At 36.4% G+C, this 24,284-nt stretch overlaps 2 protein-coding genes across 3 annotated transcripts in view; one reads left to right on the top strand and one right to left on the bottom strand.

The window, feature by feature from the left end:
• The window catches only part of LOC127938747 (NBAS subunit of NRZ tethering complex), a 122,252-nt gene extending 120,307 nt beyond the window's left edge, over positions 1-1,945 (bottom strand). The window contains exons 1-4 of one of the 2 annotated variants that reach the window (XM_052535579.1): positions 1,646-1,945; positions 1,247-1,298; positions 766-802; positions 417-494 (exon numbers count right to left, since the gene is read on the bottom strand). In XM_052535579.1, coding sequence (XP_052391539.1) covers positions 417-494; positions 766-802; positions 1,247-1,298; positions 1,646-1,738 — 260 coding nt within the window. In that variant the 5' untranslated portion in view covers positions 1,739-1,945. The remainder of the gene's footprint in view (positions 1-416; positions 495-765; positions 803-1,246; positions 1,299-1,645) is intronic. The other variant, XM_052535580.1, reaches the window with a different exon arrangement.
• A 1-nt stretch (position 1,946) lies between these two features.
• Positions 1,947-10,039, top strand: LOC127938749 (ATP-dependent RNA helicase DDX1). The gene is made up of 26 exons (XM_052535583.1): positions 1,947-2,064; positions 2,168-2,219; positions 2,322-2,385; positions 2,483-2,512; positions 2,635-2,731; positions 3,388-3,435; positions 3,556-3,639; positions 3,727-3,810; positions 3,910-3,986; positions 4,059-4,131; positions 4,671-4,747; positions 4,842-4,956; positions 5,047-5,185; positions 5,273-5,333; positions 6,248-6,346; positions 6,603-6,692; positions 6,774-6,962; positions 7,057-7,108; positions 7,258-7,404; positions 7,495-7,586; positions 8,471-8,543; positions 8,959-9,031; positions 9,128-9,170; positions 9,257-9,352; positions 9,434-9,554; positions 9,641-10,039. Exons 1-26 carry the CDS (start codon positions 2,049-2,051, stop codon positions 9,769-9,771), a joined length of 2,223 nt encoding a protein of 740 aa, XP_052391543.1. The 5' UTR covers positions 1,947-2,048; the 3' UTR covers positions 9,772-10,039.
• The last annotated feature ends 14,245 nt before the right edge of the window (positions 10,040-24,284 follow it).

Below are 24,284 nucleotides of genomic sequence, written 5' to 3' on the forward strand. Positions count from 1 at the left end.
CCAAAAATAAACATTTCTAACACAGGGAATGTTGTCTTCCATCTGGAAATCAATAGCTAATTAAAGCTCGCTGTCTCTGCTTGTATTGCACTGTTTTGCATAACTAGATAACTGGCAGAAACAAGTAGAACAGGGAAGGAAAAAATGAGTTTGATTGAGATTACATGGCTTGCATCCACAAACAGACGTTTAATTAAATTTGGATCTCTCAAAAGAACCAAAGCACACAAACGAATGATTTCATGAAAATCCAAGAAAACAGTGTTGCTGCAGTTAAAATGAACCTCTAGAGTCTAAATTAGGGGCAAAAATACAATGTTTTTTTGGTGAAACACAGCATAAACTTTGGGAATGCAGACTCAATGAGGTGTGGATGATAATCTTTTATACAGTATGTTAAAAACTGATTGTATCACCTTGCCAGAACCAATTGCCAGTTCAACTGTTTGGTTGCAAGGCGAACCAGTCCAGGTGGCAGAGTTGAACTGGAGGGGCTGAAATACAGAAAAAAAATTAAAATAAATTAAAAGTCAATCACACACAAACACAAACGGGTGCTGAGAATAACTAGGTAGTAGTAGTACTCTATCTTTATCTCAAACTTTTGAAAGGTATTGAATGTGGTGTTATATTTTCATGTCTAATTATTTAAATCAATATCTATTACCAATCACTATCTATCAGAATTGCTATCCATCACCAATTCTAAATACACAGCTACTGTATACTTCCCTGTAAATACAAAAAGCAGAGACAATATCTCACCTGTACCAAAGGTAGTGCAGAATAAACCTGAAGGGCCCTGTAAAGACAATATTTTGACTATTAAATAGTAAATCATCTTAAAACTGCAAAACAAGGCACCATTTGAATAGAAAGTTGTTGTATTAAAATGAAGTGCATAAGCAGATCTCATGTGTAAAAACAAAATAATCCCCAGAATCCCATTTAAAACTCAAATAATCTAATTTAACAAGTAGATTTAAGCTAAATAGGATGTGATTAGCACTTTTATTTTTCAAACGGAGTTTATTTTACCACGAGTTAACATATCTGCCAAATGAACACATTCATTCTGAAACACTGTTCTCTGTAAAGCTGCTTTGGAAAGAAACACGTGAGCAGCCTACCTAGAAATAACAGTCACATTTTTTCTAACTTTTGAGACATATTCAGGTAGTATGCAGGACAACATGACATCTTGCAAATATTTCCACGTGCTGCGTCTCATCTCTGCACTTCATACCTGTTACTGCCTTTGCGACGATCGAGGAGTTGTGTTCCTTCAGTCCACGCAGCTGAAAATCAAACACAAGCGAATGATCTCAGACTATTTTTAGCAGCTGTAATCATCAGCCTGTATAGTGAACAGTTCCGAAGTTTGAACTTTAACCTGCTCCTCAAAACTGAAGCTGGTGATATTTGACAACATGAGAAAAATAAATAAATGACGAGTTGCAAGTTATCATGATGATATTTATTCCAAAATCAAATTAACAAGAAAATAAACAACTGGAAGATGATGAACTTGGATACGTGGCTCATATAGACTTGGGCAGAACGGATCTGCTTAATTATACGTAATATATTAATATCGGGTGCAAATAATCATTTAGTCAAAGAAGGGGTGTATATTTTGACAAACCTGCGTATCTGTTTCGGGCGGCCATTCTGTGTTAATAAGTAAATCATATAAAATATTCTCCTCTTCGTCTTCCAGAATAATATCACTTGCCATGTTTCCTCCACGTCACACTACGGAGGTCTGCGAGGTACATATTAAGGGACCGATGATCTTTCATATATCACGACTGACTATCTGTAGGTTGTTGTCTAAAAGTATCTCTAGCTGGAATTTTTTATTATAATTTTTTGTCGCTCTAGGTGGTATAAAATTAACCTATCATCTATTTTGATATTAAAAACAAGATTAGCGGAACTGAAGCGCGGACGCATGATCCGCACGGACCGTTTTTCTATGTAGCACTCTGTCAAAACCTAAACCAGCACACGTTATATCCGGTGGAGACTCACCGGAGTTTGACAACATGGCAGCGTTTGGAGGTGAGATATACCTATCAGCGTTTTAGCAAAACATCTATTCAGTTATATATTGAGTGTGGTTAAACTATTTGCGATCTTGATATCTTTTCGTGTTGCCTTCTAGAAATGGGAGTGATGCCTGAAATTGCACAGGCGGTGGAAGAAATGGACTGGCTGTGAGTTAGACGATCTTTCCTGGTTCTTCTACACATAAATGCATTAATAATTTGTTATCTGTGCATTAGTAAAGTAGTTAATGGTTTGATTCTCTCTTTCAGGTTGCCAACAGACATTCAGGCCGAGTCTATCCCTCTGATTCTGGGCGGAGGAGACGTGCTCATGGTGTGTGTGTGTGTGTGTGTGTGTGTGTGTGTGTGAAAGAGAGAGTGAGTGTGAATGATCAGCACCTCTGTGCTCACCTGTGTGTTTATGTTTACAGGCTGCTGAGACTGGGAGCGGAAAAACAGGAGTAAGTTTGAAACCATAGACCTTAATAGTGGCCGATTAGAGTAGTGTTGGGGTTTCTTAGGCTTTGTATTTTACCATACATCAGAATTGTATTAATGTGGAAAAAAAAATCTGGTCTTGTAGGCCTTCAGTATTCCAGTCATCCAAATAGTCTATGAGACCCTTAAAGACCAGCAGGAGGGGAAGAAGGGACGCAGTGCTGTAAAGACAGGAGGAGCAGGTATTAAACCTTCATCTGTATATCAGCATTCAACACACTTATGTATGTAGCCAGGCTTAGTTTACACTGATGTTTTATGGGTAAGAATTACTATATAGGGTGGCGACACATTCCTATTTTTTCCTGGGACAGTCTTTGGTTTTGGTGGCTTACTTTGAACACATCAAAGTATTATGTTGTTGTTGTTAACTAAAACATTAATTGTGAATTTCATTTCATTAATTGAAATAAAGCTAAAATAAAATATAAATATTAGACAAAATACTAAAGTACTTAAAGATGTAAGGTACAAATGTTGCCTTGGCAACTTATTTAAATAAATTAAGTTGAAGTACTGAAATTAAAGCTAAATGGAATGTAAATAAATAAAATGGCAAAATCACATAAAAAAATTATGAAAACTTAAACTATAATAAAAAATTAAATCCAATTCAAAATATTAATGATTACTATAATTGCTTATAGATACTAATTAAAAAGATAGAACATGAAATGGATTATTTTTAAAACAATTACATCTACTTTACCTCCGTCTGTCTGAAGTATATTAAGACTGCTAGATATGGCAGATCCCCCCCCCCCCCCCCCAGAAACTACTTTCCTGACGTTTACGCTCAAAATATTTTTTTTTGGTTGATTATTGATTTTCTTTCCAGTTTTCAATAAATGGCAGATGAACCCCTATGACAGAAGTCCAGCATTTGGTAAGTATTTAACACGTAGCCTGGTTTGATTCTGAATTTTCCATTGTGATTCTGGAAGCTTATTTCCACTTCTTTGTTGCAACAATATTATTATATTACATTTTGGCTTTTCTCCTTCAGCTATTGGTCCAGATGGCCTGTGCTGTCAGAGCAGAGAGTTCAAAGAGTGGCATGGCTGTCGTTCCACCAAAGCAGTCACAAAAGGTAAGAGAACATTTTTTGTGTGTGTGTTTTTTTTTTCTTTCCAAAACCAATGGATTCCTGGGATTTATTCTGCTTATTTTTCTCTAGGGAAGTATTATTATGAAGTAACCTGTAATGATCAAGGGCTGTGCAGGGTGGGCTGGTCTACGGCCCTGGCATCACTGGACTTGGGTATGTTTGAGTATGACCTCGTTGAACTGTTCGGTCAAATCCCATGTCATTATTTACAGTAATAATAATATTTGGTATTCTGTTTTTACCCTCTCTTAGGAACGGACAAATATGGATTTGGCTTCGGAGGTACTGGAAAGAAATCTCACAATAAGCAGTTTGATAGTTATGGAGAGGTAAGGTATGACAAGGGAACTTGATTTGACACTCAAGCTTTGGTGTATTGATATGATGTATGCCTTTTCTAGGAGTTCACGATGCACGACACCATTGGATGCTACATAGATCAAGATAAAGGCCAAGTTTCATTCTCCAAAAATGGTAGGGCTTTTTTTATTTTTTATTTATGCCTTTGAAATGGTTTAGTGAATTATTAAATTTAATTTAATTGAGCATGTCGTCACACTATGCAGAGCTATGCTGAACAGTCATCCAGATTATGTAAAATAATTCATAAAACAATGTTATATTACACACTACCTTACCGGATAATTAAGATATATATTTTTTTAACTAATGCTTTTATTCAGCAAGGATGAAATAATTTGATCAAATATGATAGTAGTGTTACAAAAGATTTCTATTTCAAATATTTTAAATTCTATTTCGGATGTTTTTTTTTTCTAATTCGTCAAAGAAATTGAAAAACTGTATCACTTTTTCCACAAAAATAAAAATAAAATGTGATTGAATAAATGGTGAGCATAAGAGAAAAAAAATATACCAACCCCAAAAATTGCAATAGTAGTTTACCTCTCTATAAATGTTTGGTACCACAAAATTCTTTTTAATATCAGTATACTGTGCAGCCCTAATGCAAATGCGAGCCGCTGTAACAGATTCCTGATTGTCTTTCGCAGGTAATGATCTGGGTCTGGCTTTTGAGATCCCTTCCCAGCTGAAAAGCCAGCCCTTCTTTGCTTCCTGTGTGCTGAAGGTATCTGACATATACACAGCTTGTTGTTGCTACGTAAAATTTCTATTACAAAACAGCTTTTCTCAAAATGTGTGTCTGTGCCAATCGCACTCAGAATGGTGAACTGAAATTCAACTTTGGTGATGAACCTTTCAAAAACCAACCTAAGGATGGATATGTGGCCCTGAACCAGGCTTCAGACGGTCATGTGGTCAAATCCAGCCAGACAGGTGAGCTTCAAATCACATTCATTTTTCATTGCCTGCAGGGCTTGTGTTAATGTTTCTGACACTCTGTCTGTGATGTGTATTTGTCCTCAGGCAGTGCTAAAGTGAGTCAGGTCAAATCCAGTTCGAACGCCCCCAAAGCTCTCATCATCGAGCCGTCTAAAGAGCTAGCTGAACAAACACTCAATAATGTCAACCAGTTCAAGAAATATGTTGATAACCCCAAACTGAGGTGAGCTGAGAGTAACAGAAGAGCTGCAGTGAGTGGTAGTGTCTGCTGAGGGATTTGGAGTTAACTGAACATCATGATGTTTTGCAGGGATCTTCTGATCATCGGAGGAGTGGCTGCTAAAGAGCAGCTCTCCGTTTTAGAAAGCGGAGTAAGTGTATAAATCTTAAACCAGGGGTCTTTTATTATTTTTTTGTTCTCAAAATATTATTTTGTGCAATTATCTTTAATGCTAAAGGCTAAATTAAAATATACACTAACATATGCTTTTCTTCATCAAAAGTGACAGTCAAGACAGTAATTACAAAAGATTTGTTTCAAATAAAACCATTTCTTTTGAACTTTCTATTCATCACATTTTCTAGTCATCAAATCTTGAACAAACATAACACCAAAAGACTACAAAACATTCTCTGTTAAAATATTAAGCAGCACAACTGTTTTCAACATTGAGAATGAGAGAGTCTTGAGGACCAAAGCAGATTTCTGAAGGTTCATGTGACACTGAAGACTGAAGAAAGACTGCTAAAAAGTTTTACTTTACTATCACAGGAATAGATTATATTTAGAAACCTATTGACATAGAAAACCGGTATTTTAAATTGTAATGAAATTTCATAATATTATTATTATTTTTTTTTTTTTTTACTGTATTTTGATCAAATAAATGAAGACTAGATGAGCATAAGATACTACTTTCAAAAACATAAAACAAATCTTACTGGCCCCACAGTTTTGAATGGTAGAATATAAAACTTAAAATATGTAGATATAACTTTAGTAAACAAGACTGTACAATAATGAATATTTGATAGCATTGTATCAAGTGAAATAATGTTACTATACAAAAGTTATCACAGACCAGTTTTAATAAGGTTTAAATAACTTAATTTTATACCATATGTTATCTATCTATCTATCTATCTATCTATCTATCTATCTATCTATCTATCTTCAAAGTGATTTAAGAACCCTGTCCTAGACCATAATACATAACTTAGAACTCAAAATTTATAATACTATGCATTTTTCGGTGTTTATACTTTTTTAAAATTGTCCTTTTAGGTTGATATTGTGGTTGGGACCCCTGGCAGACTGGATGACCTCATATCCACAGGAAAGCTGGATCTTTCTCAAGTCCGCTTCCTGGTGCTGGATGAGTGTGTATGTTGAACACTAAAATTCAACCTAAAATACTAAAATTCATTAAAAGAATGCTTTGGATTGACTACAAGTTCTGTTGACAGCATTTGTGACAAGTTGTTGATTTCACTGTAAATATTATTTATTATTATATTTTACCTCAATTTGTAAAAAAAAAAAAACAGAATCATCAAGATTGTGATTTTAATTTATCTGAACATATGGGAAAGTGCAAAGAAAATCCCTTTGTAATTGGTTGCTGAATAAATGTGTTCAGGATGGACTCCTCACAGCTGGCTACACTGACTTCATCATGAGGATCTACAACCAGATCCCACAGGTTACTTCAGACGGCAAAAGACTGCAGGTGATCGAAGCGCTAGATTTCAGCTTTCTCTAGAGTTCTCAGCTGCAGTTTTTAATGAACGAATGACTGTGTGTGTTGTAGGTGATCGTTTGCTCTGCTACACTGCACTCATTTGATGTGAAGAAGCTCTCGGAGAAGATCATGCATTTCCCCACATGGGTGGATCTGAAGGGAGAAGATTCTGTACCAGAGACGGTCCATCATGTGGTGGTGCCAGTCAACCCAAAAAAAGACCGAATTTGGGAGAAACTGGGGAAAAACCACATTTGGGTACAAATATTTAACACTAGCAAAGATCTCACTTCATACTGCCATTTTAAACTCCTGAATGATAGTCTAAATCAATGATGTTGTGTTCTCACAGACTGATGAAGTTCATGCCAAGGATGACACACGACCTGGAAGCAACACTTCAGGTAAGAATTTCCAGCCATTAAGGAAATCATGGTGAAATATCTAAATATTTCCAGGCTCATATCATATCAATTGTGACCATTTAAAAAGGACTTTGACTTGGTCTGATAGAAAGGTCTTGCAGTGAATTGTGTTATATGGCTTTTTACAGAGATGTGGTCAGAGGCCATTAAGATTCTGAAGGGAGAGTATGCCATCAGAGCCATTAAGGAGCATAAGATGGATCAGGCCATCATCTTTTGCAGGACGAAGATCGACTGCGATAATATGGAGCAGTACTTCATCAAACAGGGAGGAGGTGAGGCACACAGCTTGGGTTTTAGCTTCATTTTCTAACAGCCATTATATACGACCAAGTCTAGATGCAAACATTTGGCTTTTTCTGCAGGTCCAGACAAGAAAGGACACCCTTTCTCTTGTGTCTGTCTTCACGGCGACAGGAAACCAAATGAGCGCAAATATAACTTGGAGCAATTCAAGGTAAAAAAAGGAATTAATTTTTTTTGTATGTGAATATATATATATATAAGTGTGTGTATGAATGTGGCCCTGAAGCACAAAACCAGTCTTAAGTCTCTGGGATAATTTTTAGCAAAATTATTGATTTGTTTTATGCCAAAAATCATTAGGATATTAAGTGCAGATCATGTTCCATGAAGATATTTTGTACATTTCCTTCCGTAAATATATCAAAATAGAATTTTGAATAGTAATATGCATTGCTAAGAACTGAATTTGGACAACTTCAAAGGCGATATTCTCAGTATTTCAGATTCCAGATATTCAAATATTGTATTTTTCGGACTATAAGTCGCACCTAAGTATAAGTCACATCAGTCCAAAAATACGTCATGACAAGGGAAAAAAACATATAAGTTGCACCAGACTAAAAGTCGCTTTTATTTAGAACCAAGAACCAAGAGAAAACATTACCGTCTCCAGCCCCGAGAGGGCGCTCTATGCCTTCAGTGTAGACTACAGGAGCACTGAGCAGCATGGAGCGCCCTCTCGCAGATGTAGACGGTAATGTTTTCTCTCGGTTCATTTCTCTCGGTTCATGTCAAATTAATTTTGAAAAGTCGCACCTGAATACAAGTCGCAGGACCAGCCAAACTTAAATATGGTAGTTGTATCTCAGCCAAATATTGTCCGATCCTAATAAACCATACATCAATGGAAAACTTATTTATTCAGATCAAGTAATATTCAAATATTTATTCAAATAATTGACAGTTATGACTGGTTTTGTCGTCTAGGGTGACATGTATACACACACAAACACATTTTATTTTATTGTTTTATTTAAATAACTTTCCTGATAAAAGCCACTCTGTTGAAATATCCTTTCATCATCCTTACTTTAGAAACAGGAAGTGAAGTTTCTGATTTGCACCGATGTGGCTGCTAGAGGAATTGATATTCGTGGCGTTCCTTATGGTAAGAATGAGAAATTCTTCTGTTTAATGAATTTACCTTCACAATGGTGTGAAATATAAGAATATATATTTTTTTTTTATGACTGATACCAACAATTTAGTTTGTTTCCTACAACTAATATACAGAATTAGTTTTCATTATTATTAATAATAATGATATTAAAATGCATTTAATAATTACAAATTATTGCTCATAATAATAAAAACAATATAGTATTTAATAAAACAAAATAAAGAATACTAATTAATTATACACTTATTTTTTATTATAAAAAATAGATTAATGTTTTGCAAAATGATTGCACTGAAAATAAAAAGCAATTTATTAATAAACTCAAAACATAGGCTTGACTAATAATGTTCTTATCCAAAATTCAAAAACACAGAAAATTGCAGTATTCTTGCCTGTTTTGCAGTGATAAATGTAACTCTACCCGATGAGAAGCAGAACTATGTTCACCGCATTGGAAGAGTTGGCAGAGCGGACAGGTGACAGCCAGCATTCATCTTTAGCTGAAGATAACCGTCTGTCTGCATTTACATTTTAATATCAATCATTCATTGATATTTGTGATGTCATTACAGGATGGGTTTGGCTATATCTCTGGTGGCTATGGAGAAAGAGAAGGTAAGTAGGAAGTAAAGCAGAACTGGCAGTGTAGAAATGTAACGTGTTAGTGTGTTAACTGTGTGTATGTGTGGGCTTTCACACAGGTGTGGTACCATGTTTGTGCCAGCAGAGGAAAAAGCTGCAATAACACCAAACTCAAAGAGAATGGAGGATGTACTATTTGGTACAACGAGAAAGAGGTGAGAACTCACTCAGCACATTTACATGACATTTACGAGATTTGAACTTATTTTGTACTTTAATCGTTTTTCCATTTGTAGTTGTTGTCAGAAATCGAGGAACATCTGAAATGCACCATTACTCAGTGTGAACCTGACATCAAAGTACCTGTGGATGAATTTGATGGCAAAGTGACTTATGGGCAGCGCAGGACTGGTGGGGGTGAGTATGTTTCAGTTGTCCTGTTTGTATGCCTCCATTTATCTGTAACTTATCTCAATATCTATTTCCTCTCAAACACACCCCAGCTGGTCTTTATAAGGGCCATGTGGATATACTGGCCCCGACCGTACGGGAACTAGCCAACCTGGAGAGAGAAGCGCAAACGTCCTTCCTTCATCTCAGCTATCTTCCAAACCAGCTCTTTAAAGCCTTCTAGAGCACACTTGCATACTTCACACTGAAATAACCACAAAGGAAGATGCCACCGGCCAAGAACAAGTCCTAACTTTACATAATACAAATATTTAATTTCTGATTGATGAGGTTTGACCTGCAAAAGAAATTTGCTTGGGCTGTTATTGATTAGCGGTGTTTTCTTTAATAATTTAAGAAATGTAAAAAAAAAAAAATGTTGGGTTATGTTTTTCCAAAACACTTAAGTTGTAGTCAGGCAAATAAATCTGAAATAAATTCATACAGCATTATGCTTCTGTTTTCTTCAGTTATTTTGTTTACATCATGTAAGCAGAACTCATCTTATCAGTTTTTGAGAAAACATGGTGTGGTTTAAAATCAATTAGAGATGGTCTAAAATATATATATATATATATATATATATATATATATATATATATATATATATATTAATTATTTATTTATTTATTTGCTAAAAAAAAAAAAAAAATATCTAAAAATACATGAAGCATTATTTTAGGCTACAGGCTGCTGTCCAAACTTCAGTTTTCTTTGCTGAATGTTTAGCAGCTTGTGCATATGATCCAGATATTTCAGCCAAAAAGCAATTAATAAATGACAAGACCAAAAACTAAATTACAATTTCTCTAACAACCCTAACAAAAAATTTTAAATACTGAAATAATAAAATCTGAATTTTATTTTTATTTTTTAATTAATATAAAATGTATACGTTTGTATAATGTATAGCGTTTTATGCCTAATAACACTGCGACTAATACGCCACTGACTCTGCAGTACCTAATACTTACACTAGGTGGCGGGCTTGTCCTAATGGAGAGGCCCACGCTCGCCTCTCATTACTCTGGAGATGTCCATTGTATATAGTTCATGCCATAAGCGCTGCTCTTTTATTTATAGTAGAGCAAAGTCCAAAAGAGGGCAATGACGTCAAATCTCATTAATAATCCAAAACTCCAGTTCTTTACTCTTAGTGACCCAGCACACACATGTTATTACAGACTCCTGTTTAAGCTCAAATCACGCACACACACACACACAGTAGGACATCTCTCTGTAATTATACCCAAACTAACAGCAGTGCTCGTAAACAGCCTTGCATTTTAAACTAATCCACAAAGGACCACACACACACACACCTCAACCTACATTCCTACCCTAAATTTGATTATATAATACAATTACTCATGGATTCATACAACAGATCGGACATCACAGAGCCTACCAATTCTGAAACACTGATCAAGTTCCTGTTTGACATGGACCCATCATATTCAACCTCGATCCTGAGCCGATGTTTAAAAGTTTGGATTTATCTTTTATGTTTATTATTCACTTGTCCTATGTTGTGTAACTGCAGTAGCTATGTGTATATACACATACGTGTGTGTGCGTCTGTGTTTCCACTCCTAAGCATCTTTGAAAGAAAATGGTTTCCAGCTGGCAGAGCATGCGTCTCATATGTTTGTCCGCCTTTTGCTCACTTCCTTAACCCTGCCTGCAGACCAAACTTAACCCATTCAACATCTTGCTTCTCGAAGGACTAATGACATTTCAGACAGATGATATTGCATGCTTTCCAAGTCTGAAGGTGATTTTCTTCACATAAATGGTAAAAAAATTTATAAATAAAAAGATTGTGGAAAGATCAAAGATTAGGTGACTTAACACCGGGGCAAGATTAAAAGTAGGTCCAGATATAATAGATTATTTTATTTTTTGCATTAAAATCTACATTTTTCTAAATGTGATAAAATGTTAAAAAAAATTACAGGCATTCGTTTTCTGGCCCAGTTAATAGTGTTGAGTCAAACAGCTACAGAAGTTCAGTCACAATCCAGGAAACTGTTACTTGTAAAGCCTCCACCTTCCTGTACCCAGTTTTGACTGTTGTGAGGGATTTATGTTGGAGCAAAGGATTATAGTTAGAAAATAAGGTACAGGAAGTCCCACCTACCTAGCCCATAGGGCATTTCCTCTGCACCTGGTAATGAGAAATGTCCCTGTGGCAGGTAACCGAGATCAAATAAGTTCAGAATGAGAGTGAATACCACAAGCAAGTTCCTTTTGCAGCATACCTGGTGTAAAGATGCTTCAAACAGAAAGTAAACTGTAGCCTGGATGAAGTCCACAAATAAAAGGTTCAACCACAGTCCTCCTCCTCCTCCCTCATATTTGCCGTATCAAACAGTGTGGTACATGTGTGAGTGATGTTTTGGTTATGCTGAACCAAAAACCTGAGGAAATTAACTTGCTTTGATTATGCCAATGTCTCTGAGCCAGTAAGAACAGATTTCAGAGAGATGTGAGCAGATAAAGGACACAGGAAGTGCTACAATCTAATGGGAATTATCATGATTTAGCTACTGCAATGATGACTGACTACAACCCTACAACAGTTTTAAGTGTGTTTTACTCCTGTATGGATGTAGGAACTCTCAGACTCATCCCCGAGGCTAAAGGAAAGGTGCACTGAATCAATCTGACAACATGAGTCACTGCTAAATCATAATCTCACACGCCTGTATTAGAGACAGTGTGTATTTTCATGCTTTATACTTGCATTTCTTAAAATAGTGCTGATTTGACAGAATATGATGTATGTGTGGGTGATAGATTCAGCAGAAATTGTACATTATCTAATATAGACCATATAAATATATACAAACCCAATTCCAAAAAAGTTGGGACACTGTACAAATTGTGAATAAAAGCAGAATGCAATAATGTGGAAGTTTCAAATTTCAACATTTTAATCAGAATACAACATAGATGACATATCAAATGTTTAAACTGAGAAAAAATGTATAATTTTAAGGGAAAGTTAAGTTGATTTAAAATTTCATGGCATCAACACATCTAAAAAAAGTTGGGACAAGTCCATGTTTACCACTGTGTGGCATCCTCTCTTTTTATAACAGTCTGCAAACGTCTGGGGACTGAGGAGACAAGTTGCTCAAGTTTAGAAATAGGAATGTTGTCCCATTCTTGTCTAATACAGGCTTCTAGTTGCTCAACTGTCTTAATTCTTCTTTGTCACATCTTCCTCTTTATGATGCGCCAAATGTTTTCTGTGGGTGAAAGATAGTGGTGGTAAGTAACGAAGTAAAAATACTTTGTTACTTTACTTAAAGGAGCTATGTGGAGGTTTTTACTTAAAAAAATCTTTGAGATAGAGTTTTCATTTGTACATGTATGAGCCAACCATAATTTAAAAAAAAGAATGACACCTCGACTGTCCACCACGGTTGCCTGTATCAGCCTGTAGGCTCAATTGTGTGTGGAGGAGTCGGGCCCGAATTGACGCAAAAATTCACAAAATGTGACGTCATGCGCGTTCTCGTCTATATGGGCTTACAACCGTACGGCACGCCGGCCATTATAGTAAGCAGCGGCAATAGTGTTTCCAAATGGACTCTGTGGATGGAAAGAAGCGACCAGCCTCCAGCACAATTCAGACACCAACAGACACTCCTCGAAGTAAAAAAACAAAAACAAAAAAAGAGCCTGCTCCTCTGCGCACTGAGAACGAGCATGAGACTGGCTGCAGTTCCTCTAACGGCCAATGGTGTCAGTTTCTGGAAGTATTCCTAAGACCATGTTGTGTTTCCATTACAGTAGCATTCCTGTATGTGATGCAGCGTCATTTAAGGGCTCGAAGATCACGGGCATCCAGTATGGTTTTTCCGGCCTTGACCTTTACGCACAGAGTTTTTTTCCAGATTCTCTGAATCTTTGGTTGATATTATGCACTGTAGATGATGATAACTTCAAACTATTTTTTCTCTGAGAAACTCCTTTCTGATATTGCTCCAATATTTTTCACCGCAGAATTGGGGGAATTGGTGATCCTCTGCCCATCTTGACTTCTTGGAGACAATGCCACCAATGAGAGGCTCTTTTTATACACAGTCATGTTGCCAATTGACCTAATAAGTTGCAAATTGGTCCTCCAGCTGTTCCTTATATGTACATTTAACTTTTCCGGCCTCTTATTGCTACCTGTCCCAACTTTTTTTGGAATGTGTAACTCTCATGAAATCCAAAATGAGCCTATATTTGGCATGACATTTAAAAATGTCTCACTTTCAAAATTTGATGTTATCTTTATTCTATTGTGAAAAATATATAAGTTTATGAGATTTGTAAATTATTCCATTTCTTTTTTACTCACAGTTTGTACAGTGTCCCAACTTTTTTGGAATCGGGTTTGTACACTGATGTATGTTAACTAAATACAACAATAAGACTCTAAAGAACATTTATCATCAAGTGATGACAGAGAGAGGAGGAAGGAGGAGGAGAGGGGAGGAGAAAGGGGTGGGAATACTCATAAAAGCCCAAGTCTTGAACTATGCCCACATTAAATGGAACGGTCGGAGTTTAGGCTGTCACTAATGAATGGTTTATCTCATTTCTTTCGATCTCTCCCTCTCTCTTTTTCCATTTTCTATACCCATGGGTGACATTCACAAATGTGCTTTGATCTGCTGCCCGACAGCACAAAGCGCACACCAGGGAGAGGAGAGAAAGAAGGGAGGGAGGAGGAGTAAATGAATTTCAGTTACTGTAAGTCTTTAAAAACTTTAGTTCCCTTAGGGATCTCTGGAAAAACTGCAGTCCAGATCCAGACTGAACATTAAATAAAGATAGAATGATAGAGAGAGAGAGAAACACACAGAGACAGACAGACAGACAGACAGATAATGACAGGCAGACATGCAGACAGACAGACATGCAGACAGACAGACATGCAGACAGACAGACAGACAGACAGACAGACAGACAGACAGACAGACAGACAGACAGACAGACAGACAGACAGACAGACAGACAGACAGACAGACAGACAGACAGACAGACAGACAGACAGACAGACAGACAGACAGACAGACAGACAGACAGACAGACAGACAGACAGATAGATAGATAGATAGATAGATAGATAGATAGATAGATAGATAGATAGATAGATAGATAGATAGATAGATAGATAGATAGGGTCTGGGCTGCTGCTCACACTAGTACAACAGACCATCAGCCCACCCAGCTAACTTCAACACTATGTAACTAGTCATTCATATTACCTGTCAAGGCTGACAAAGTTTCAGAGAGCTTGTGAAGAAGCTGATTTAAGAACATTCCTTTGACTCATCACTCTGTGTCAGTGATGATGACCCTAAACCCAGTGTGAACTTTGACTCCTCACCCGAACCTGGTCTGAGCAGTGTGGCCATCCGTCCAGCAGAGAGGACTCACGCTCATCCGTCTAACCATCTGTCTGTTTCTGCACTGTCTTTAGCTGTACTCATGTGTCTGCAGCTCTGTCTCTTCTCATAGGCCGACTCTCATCCATCAGCCTGGGGATTCCTTTTCGTTCTGACCCTTTGTCAATACTCAGCTCACTCTTTCACTGACCTCATTCATTCTTTTTGTGTCCTCTGTCTCCATTGCTGCAAAGCCAATGCCCCTAGTTTCAATCTTAATAGGGTAGTTAGTTTGCTCACTGTAAAATTGATTGCAAAAGTAAGTTTGCTGATTGATATTAAAAAGCTGTTACCACATGAAATACAAAACCTTACATTTTTTTTGATGACTTGTGTTAATTTTTATGCTGTGCTTTATGAAGAAAATGTAAAAATTTGATGGAAATATTGAAAAAATGTTCTGAATTCTTTTTTTTTGGGGGGGGGGGGGGGTACATTTAAAGATAAAACTTTTAAATTATGATCATAATTGAATTATATTTTAATGAAATATATAATTATTGTCATCTAAAATATAATTTTTGTAATTAATAAAGAAAATGCATTTACAATCTTCTGTGATTCAAAGAATATAAATCTAAAACTTATTGGCCTGACCAGACTATCAGAAAAAAAAATCTTACAAAAAAGATAAATTGTCACCATTATTTATTTATTTTTAAATTATAGTTTTGTTTTATTTTTGTAATTGTAGTATTTCAAATTTAAAACTAAATAAAAATTATTTTTATATTTTATATAGTTTTTTTTATATTTAATTTTATTTCAGTTAATGTTTATTTTGTTGAGTAACATGTTTTATGGTTTTAGTTAACAATAATAACACTGTTTTTTTATGTAATTCCACGCATTGAAAAATTGTAATGGTATAATAAACAATATTTGTATTATTATATAAATAATATTTTACACTAATTTCAAAATAAATTACTATCTAAAAAAACAAAATAAAATAAATATATATTTTCAAAAAATAGTATTTGGTAATTCAGTTTTATCGAATGGAAAATAGCAGCACAGACAGCCTAATGTTACTGTTTGTGCTCTACAAAAGAAAGACATTCCAAAAGGCTTCAGAATGGCATGAGACATAACAATAACAAAAGACCTGTCATTTTTGGTGAACTACTCTCTTTAAATACCTTTATAGGATCATTTCATTCACTCTATATGATGTGATGCAAAGCACGTGAAATGAAAAGTGTTAAGGCAGATTGCACAACCTACACACCCACACACATCTAGACAACTCAATACGTTGTCTCTGATTTCACCCAGAACATTTAGCTCCACCGCCTCATCTGTCAGTAGTGGGATGGAGAGATGACTGGCGCCAAAATCATAGCAGCTGTGTCTGCAGCTAACGGCTTTCGTGCTCATTTACCACAGGAGATGGACCAGCGCGGCAGCAGCCCGTATATCTCACTCACTGCAGCCAGCCGTTAGCCTTAACGATAAGATCCCCTAACGCCCCAGGGTTAGATGATACTTCCACACACTACGCTTTGGATTTAAACTGATTGAGGAGAGCGAATATATTTAAGAGAATGAGGTCTTGAGTTGACTGAAAATGAGCACAAATTGAGTATGCTAACATCAGGGTTGTAACCACCCTGAACATGTCCTCTTAAAATCACACGTTTCTCTGACAGCCCGAGACTTCTAAACAACAAAGAAGAATCAAGGAAGCAGCTAATACGAAACACTCTTTGCTTGTCAATCATGTGACACTGTGATGGATGACTTGTCTTTGGAGGGCGAAATCAGTGGCTAAATCTGGCGGTTGGTAGAGAAATACCTTAAATTGCTTGCAGCAGTTTCAGAAAATGTGCTCTGTCAAGCTTAGAGGTCAAAGTGAGTCATTTAGATTAGGGAACACTATTTACAAATGCTTATTAGCATGCATATTACTTGCATATTTGCTGTTTATAAGTACTTATAAATCACATATTAATGCCTTCTGCATAACCATATTCTGGTTCACTTATTGGTAACACTTTAGAATAAGGTTCCATTAGTTAATGTTAGTTAATGTATTAATTAACATGAACAAACAATGAATAATACATTTATTACAGTATTTATTCATCTTCGTTAATGTTAGTTAATGAAAATACAGTTATTCATTGTTAGTTCATGGTAATTCACAGTGCATTAACTAATGTTAACAAGCACAACTTTTGATTTAAATAATGCATTAGTAAATGTTGAAATTAACATGAACTAAGACTTATAAATGCTGTAGAAGGATTGTTCTTGCTTAGTTCATGTTAACGAAAGTAGTTAACTAACATTAACTAATGGAACCCTATTCTAAAGTGTTACCCACTTATTTATTTATTTATATTATTAATCACTTATAATATATATACCCATAAATTCAACTAGTTTTATCATTAATAGCATAAATAAATAAATATTACAGACAAAATGTACAAAATACATATACACAAAACAAATTCAGCATGATGAATACATGAAAATAAATGAATAGAGTACATTAACCTAAAGTTTGGGGACCCAAGTGTTGTTTTTTAGTATATGTATCAATATTTTCAATTGGTGAATAAAGTCAACACTGTTCCATTTATTAACAGACATTAACAGGAAAAAACCTTCTCTCTTTCTTTCTCTCTCTCACTCTATCTGTTCTACAAACTGTTACTGCTCCATCAGTCTCTAGAGTGTTTCAGCAAATGATCACACACACACACACACACACACACACACAAACACACACACACAGGAGCCTAATGTCGGATGACTCCCCTCAAGGATCATATAAACAACCCATCGCTGCAGGGGGCAACTTCCGACAATTTAGGCTATTCTTCAACCAACCGCATGCATAAATCAATGGACGGACATTCGCAGTGTGGATTCAAGCGTGTGGAAGTGTTTCATTGTGTGTATGTGTATGTTTGTGCTTGAATGGGAATGTGTGTGTGTGTGTGTGTGTGTATGTGCAGGACGTAACTGATGTCAAACCAGCTCTCCAAAGCCCCAAGCATGACACTGGTGGAATCTCTTATTAGTTTTTTTCTGTGCTTAACTCTGGTTTTAGGGTGACATCAGTCCGGACAGCAATTAACTTTTTTTCCCCTATAAGCATTCAGATAGACCCACAGACAGACAAAAAACTGCCCTCCAGCTAGTCAGTTGCAGCATTACCCATGTTGTCTGGTTTGTCCTGATTTGAAAATGAAACAAAGCCCGACAGCATCAGAAGACAAGTGCAGACATGCAGGTTTACAAGAGCTAAAATGTACGCAATGTGCCAACCGTCGGACCAAACGTGTTCTGATAAAACATGTCTCACATCTATGCAGCATTCAGAAGGGAAAAAATACAAAACAAAAAACCCAGGTGTTGAGACAAATTTAAGTTTGAGGTAGAAGCCACATAAGCTCTCCTTGACATAGTGGACTGCTGCGAGTATATGAAGACATGCTTAGAAAATCTAGTCTCCATCCAAAAAAGTTTGTTAGATATTGCACCTTCAACATGCTCAGTTTATCAAGTCTCTCAATCTCAGTTTTTATCAGTAACTGAAATTTTACACTCATACTGCCAAAGCATTTGCATACAGATATAGAACTAAAACAAGCCAAAAAAAAAAACCCACACAGATAATTATGAAAAATAAGGAAAAATGGTCTTCTCAATGTTAATCTCATTAACAAAATTACCAGGCACATTTCTGCTGTTTAAGCTTTTTTTTTTTTTCAGTGAAAATGAAGACAAGATGCATCATGACAAAAAACAAACAATTTTAGTAAAAATATTCTCTTGTAAAAGGTATACCATGAAAAACACCTGAAAGATAATAAAATTATTTTCTTTAAAACAAATAATTAGAAAAAATAATTCTGTGTGTAAAGTTTGGGTTGGTTGCAATGTTTGAAGTCTTTCAAAACATATGTTCAACATACTGCATGATGCATTTATTTAATCTCAAATACATCTTATATTAAGATGTAATTTATTCCTGTGATGGCAAATCTGAATTTTAAAAAAATAATAATAATCTGTTTGTGATTACTGTATGATTACTGTGTAAGTATACTTTAAAATTATTACAGTAATCTTTTGTGTGTGTGATTATTACTGTATAGTTCAGTCAGAGGAAAATGACTAGTGAATCATGAAGAAGAAAACTGTAACAAAATAAACTTTAACACCATTGCTCCAGTTTTCTACATACAATGGTGGTCATGTGTGGCTGTAGGAGGAAGGACCATTAGATAATTCTTGACATGCTACCCACATAATCCCTCTTTCTCAATCTCTCTTTCTCTCTCAATCCCAGACTCATCTTTCACATTCCTTGAGCATTCCAGCAGGGTTAGCTGATGCCGCCAGTGCAGACCCCATTCATGCAGAGAGAAACTAAGAGAAAGTGTGTATGTGTGTGGGAGAAAGAGCAAGACTGCATTTGTGTGTGTGTGTGTGTGTGTGTGTGTGTGTGTGTGTGTGTGTGTGTGTGTGTGTGTGTGTGTGTGTGTGTGTGTGTGTGACAGAAAGGTTTTTTTTCACCCCAAACTATTCCTCCCTTCAGACCAAACAGAACATTGTGCAGTCTAGCATACATTCTCAAGAGAGCAACCTGTCACACGGCTTGAAGAAATCAAACACAAAACACAAAACACTGTTTTTTTACGTATGTGTTCTAGGTGGTAAGTGTGTTGCACAGCAAAATAACTCAGTATCACAGAAGACACTATTCCAGAAGAGCCCACCACCACAGACACACACTCGCTATCCCACAACAAACAAACCTGTGCCTCGGTGTTCAAAGGAATTCCATGTATTGATCCAGTCGATCAGTGTTTGAATAATGGAGCAGAAAGAGAAAGAGATAAAGCTTGTTTATACTGCTTTCTCTCATTTGTCTTTGTCAATGGTGCAACAGTCTGTGTATTGAGAAACAATTCAGACAGTCTTCTGACTAAATACAAGGGTACTTTCACATTCAGAGTCTAATACAGACCGTTTTAGAGAACTAAATGGTAGCTAAGCACTGGTGAAAGAAAACCCGTGGTGAGTCTTTTTATTATTCTTTCTAGTAAGAGTAACAGAGAGAAACAAAAGACATTAAGGTGCATGGGGGAAAAATACAGGAAAGATGGACCGGATGACAGAAAGAGAATCATTGTCTTGAGGGTCAATCTAGGGGCAGAGTTCTTTTTGCTGATTGGTTTAGACAATTCTCAGCTGTAATGACAGAAAAACAAATTACTTAATTGCTCTGAAATACATTTATTGGACATCATTCAACAAGAATGCACTCCAGAGTCATTTAGACATATTGCCGCTGTTTGAAATTATTTTGCATTATGTATGCAGACCTGTATGCAGTATCCACACTTCTTTATACATATACAAACACACACACAAACAGAAGAAATCATGGTGTGTCCCCATTTCGAAAGCTAAGGAAATACGTTTGTGTGTCTTTTCCTGAGTCCCCCTAAAGATAATCTTTCCAAATCCATCAGATCAGAATGATTAATTGCCTTGCCTTTACAGACGCTCCTTCTTTTCACACAATGAACATTTTTATACACACTTTGAGACCAGTTTTAGACTGTGCTGACAGATTTTAAGATTTCCTGATACTGTTTCCTGGCTTTGTCAGTACATCAGCCCTGATCCAACAGTCATTTTCACTCTGTGCAGTTAACTATCCAGAAATATCTAGCTGCCATCAGTAAGAACCAAACAGAGAACATCTTCTGTAAGACTCCACAGACTTTTATCAGGATGTGTTGTAGAAACAATAGAACAGGGCTTTTTTTTTCTTTTGCTTTTTTTTGCACGGGAGAGACCAGGTCAAACCGGTAGCACATGTGGAAATGTTTTCATCATCACATTTAACAAGGCAGTTGGCGGAAAGGAAAGACAGAAAGAAAGGAAGAGAAGAGGAGAGAGAGAGGGCGAGGGAGAGAAAGAGAACAAGACAAGTGGACAAGCTGTGCCAAAGAGCACTTGCATCTAAAAAACCTCTCAGCTGTTTCCCGTCCTCTTTTTCTTCAAATATAGGCATGTGCTGCTGTCACAACCCTCACACTCTTTTTCTCTCTCTTTCATCTGCCTTCTTCCATTCGTACAGTCTGCTGTGTGTGTGTGTGTGCAATATCCTTTCATCTGTGCCTTAGATCATATTGTGGTTCATGTCTAATGCTGCAAGCTGTAGGTACTGTATGATGCTAGAAATGTGGCTTTCAATGGAAAGATTGCTATCAAGTAGCACACCTAGGTTCCTAAAACCATTTCAGTTGCAGTCTGAAGCCATATGTGCAATATGAGCAATTTGTTTACACTTCCATTTGTCCACATTTTTGTATAAATATCTAAAATTACCTCTGAGAAATACATTGTAGACAATGCTTTGATCATCTACCTCCAAAGCCATGACATGGTGATGAATCAGAGGTCATGTGTTTAGGGGTAATGATGTTTGCATTGGGCCGATGGAGACAGCATTCCTGCACACACATACACTCACATGTAAGAAGTGTTTCCCTTGGGACTATGATATCAATTAAACTGAAAAGTGTTCGCATGAATGGCATTTTCCCCCACATATGTGTTAATATAATTCTAGATGGATGACGGTGTACTCTACTTATGTGTCGAGAGGAGCCTTACCTTTAGTTCCGCCTGGACATGCATGTATGTATGATTGCAAGAGCAGGCCGAGTTGGAAAATAGTGCACACAAAGACAAGGACAAGGGTTTTTCCACACTGTTAGGTAACAATCGCACAGAGGAAAAGTGAGTTCACAATAAAGATTTCTTAATCCACTAATGTCCATATACATCGGGATTAGGACTTTCAGTCCTCCGACCCAGGAAAAGCTGGAGTCAGTCCTGATCATTTAGTTTTTTATTCCTGACTTCTAATCATTGAAAGTTACATGACGCTGACTGAAAGAACTACACAACGTTTGAGTCCAAGAAGAAAGTTCCTGGAGTTACATGTTTGAATCTTCTGAATGGTAGTGATAGGTTTAGAAGCAAGGAGATCAAGTAAAATCAAGACATAATGAAAGGGGAAAAATGTTTATATAAAATAAGACAACTGACATAAACAGTGCATGGATTGTGATTTGTCTCACAGTCATTAGAAATAATCTCACAATCACCAGAATTTAAGTAGAAATTATGCATCTTCTTTTAAGAAGGCTAGTAAAGACACTGTTACAAAAAATAAATAATGCTTAAATAATGTTGTGTATAAAAAAATCCTTTAAGAACAAATGTTTTTTTTTAGCATAAATCAGCATACAGTATACAATAATTTCTGAAGGATCGTGGGACACTTAAGACTGGAGTAATGGACATGTGTACATATTTTAAGATATTGCCTTTAAAGATATTGACATATTGCATATATTATTATTAGTTTCTCACACTGCACTGGTGTGATCTTGGTCCACTCTTCTTTCACTCTCTTCTATAGTTCAGTAACTGTAGTGGGTTTCTTAGCTAGAACTTTGTTGCCAAGATCAGGACTCTGGGCTGGCCATTTCATTACTCCAGTGTTCTTAGCTTCAAGGAACTGCTTTACCCATTTTACACTGTGATGGGGACATTGTCTTAAATGAAAATTGCAGGCTGATTGGGAGATGCTTGCAGAGAAGGAACTGCATGTTGCTGAAGAAAGTTCTGATAAACATTTGCATTTACTCTGTCATGTAGCAGTGCATATAACTCCTGCTGCAGAAAACATCCCCCAAACCATGCCACTCTTTCATCCACCTTTAAATGACTTCTAAATGCACCTGGGCTTCAGTCTTAACTCAGATGCCAAGCAAAATGTTTCCCATTAGACCCAGATCAATTAAACTTTGTGAAAGTTGAACCTTGGACCAGCTCTCCTCTTTCCACACAACATGCTTCTCAGCAAAGGTGAACCAAGCTTTCTGATTGTTTCTGCTGATGTAAGGCTTGGTCACTGCTGAGTGTGCTTTCAGTTCGACTTATCTTAAACATGCAGAGACAGATCCTTACCCTGTTCCACACTGAACTGGCAAGTAATTCCATCTTTAGTGTTGAACCAATTCCCCATTCAGAGTCTCTGCATTATCTTGTCTTCTTGTGCATTTGTCTTATGTGGACGACCAGGCTTTTTGGGGGACTTGAATTAATTTGTTTAAAACCTGCAATACTGGACAAATCACAGATTTGGAATGTCCAAATTCTCTTGCAGTTGCAGCAAAGTGTCTTCCCTTTGGCCTTAACCTGGACAACCTCCTGTCGCAGGGTTTCAATCACCTTAGAGCGGCCTGTCATCTTGCAATCTCAGTGAAAACTGGAGGAATGCTGCCAGTTAAATAGTGTTTGTCATATGATATATTATGTCATATGATTAAGGAAATTAGCACCAGGTGCCAGATAAACACCAATAACTGGGATGTATCTGTGTTTTCTAATTTTGATCAAAAATATATATTTTTTTTCAAATATCTCATTTAGGATTTTTATACTGTACCTCAGAATACAATTAATTTATGAAATATGCCTAAAACCTGCCCTTCTACTCCTGTTAAGATAACTTCAAATAGAAGCAATGACCTTGAAATTTAGGATATTATAGGTTGTACTCTAATTTTCCACTATATATATTTTTGGCATTTGTTTGTACTCTTTGTGTTGCTTAATTGAAATGCAACTTTTAGAATAATTTTCAAATCAATGAGTGAGAGTGTGTGTGTAATGGCATATGGCCAAAATTAGCTCGAAGAGAGCATCCGTTCTTTTTTGTGTGGAGATGTGGATGTTGTCTTTCAGCACGTGGCTCTCTGTTCTAGTTTGTTCCTGTCGCACTATGTGCATGTGTCTATATTTTCATGCCCAATAAAAGGAAAGGGAGCAGCCAAAAACTCCTCTCATTGTTATTAAGGTAAAGGAATCTCAGTGGGAATATCAGCTTTAAACTAACATCCTCTCACACACACACAAATATGCACACAGACATGTAGGAACACACAATCCCAGCTAGTCTCACTTCATCACCTTGTTTTCATGCATCTTCTGTGCGTCTTCATTTAAGTCACTTCTAATGATGATGTGGAAAGGAAAAAACAAGTCGTAAAGCTGTAAAATTATATAATAATAATAATAAATAAAAAAATAAACACAGCCACACACACACATACACAAAGATAGAGGATGCTGGTTTTCCTGCCCTCACACTTCATTAGAGTCTGGCCATTTTACGGATTTTAATGAGTTTGAAGAA

The sequence above is a fragment of the Carassius gibelio genome, chromosome A20, assembly GCF_023724105.1.
Source record: "Carassius gibelio isolate Cgi1373 ecotype wild population from Czech Republic chromosome A20, carGib1.2-hapl.c, whole genome shotgun sequence".
In the NCBI taxonomy this organism is placed as follows: domain Eukaryota; kingdom Metazoa; phylum Chordata; class Actinopteri; order Cypriniformes; family Cyprinidae; genus Carassius; species Carassius gibelio.

Coding starts and splice junctions, on each gene's coding strand:
- LOC127938749 (XM_052535583.1), top strand. Junction 2,220..2,321: donor GTGGAAGAAATGGACTGGCT/GTGAGTTAGACG, acceptor TCTCTCTTTCAG/GTTGCCAACAGACATTCAGG. Junction 2,386..2,482: donor GCGGAGGAGACGTGCTCATG/GTGTGTGTGTGT, acceptor TTATGTTTACAG/GCTGCTGAGACTGGGAGCGG.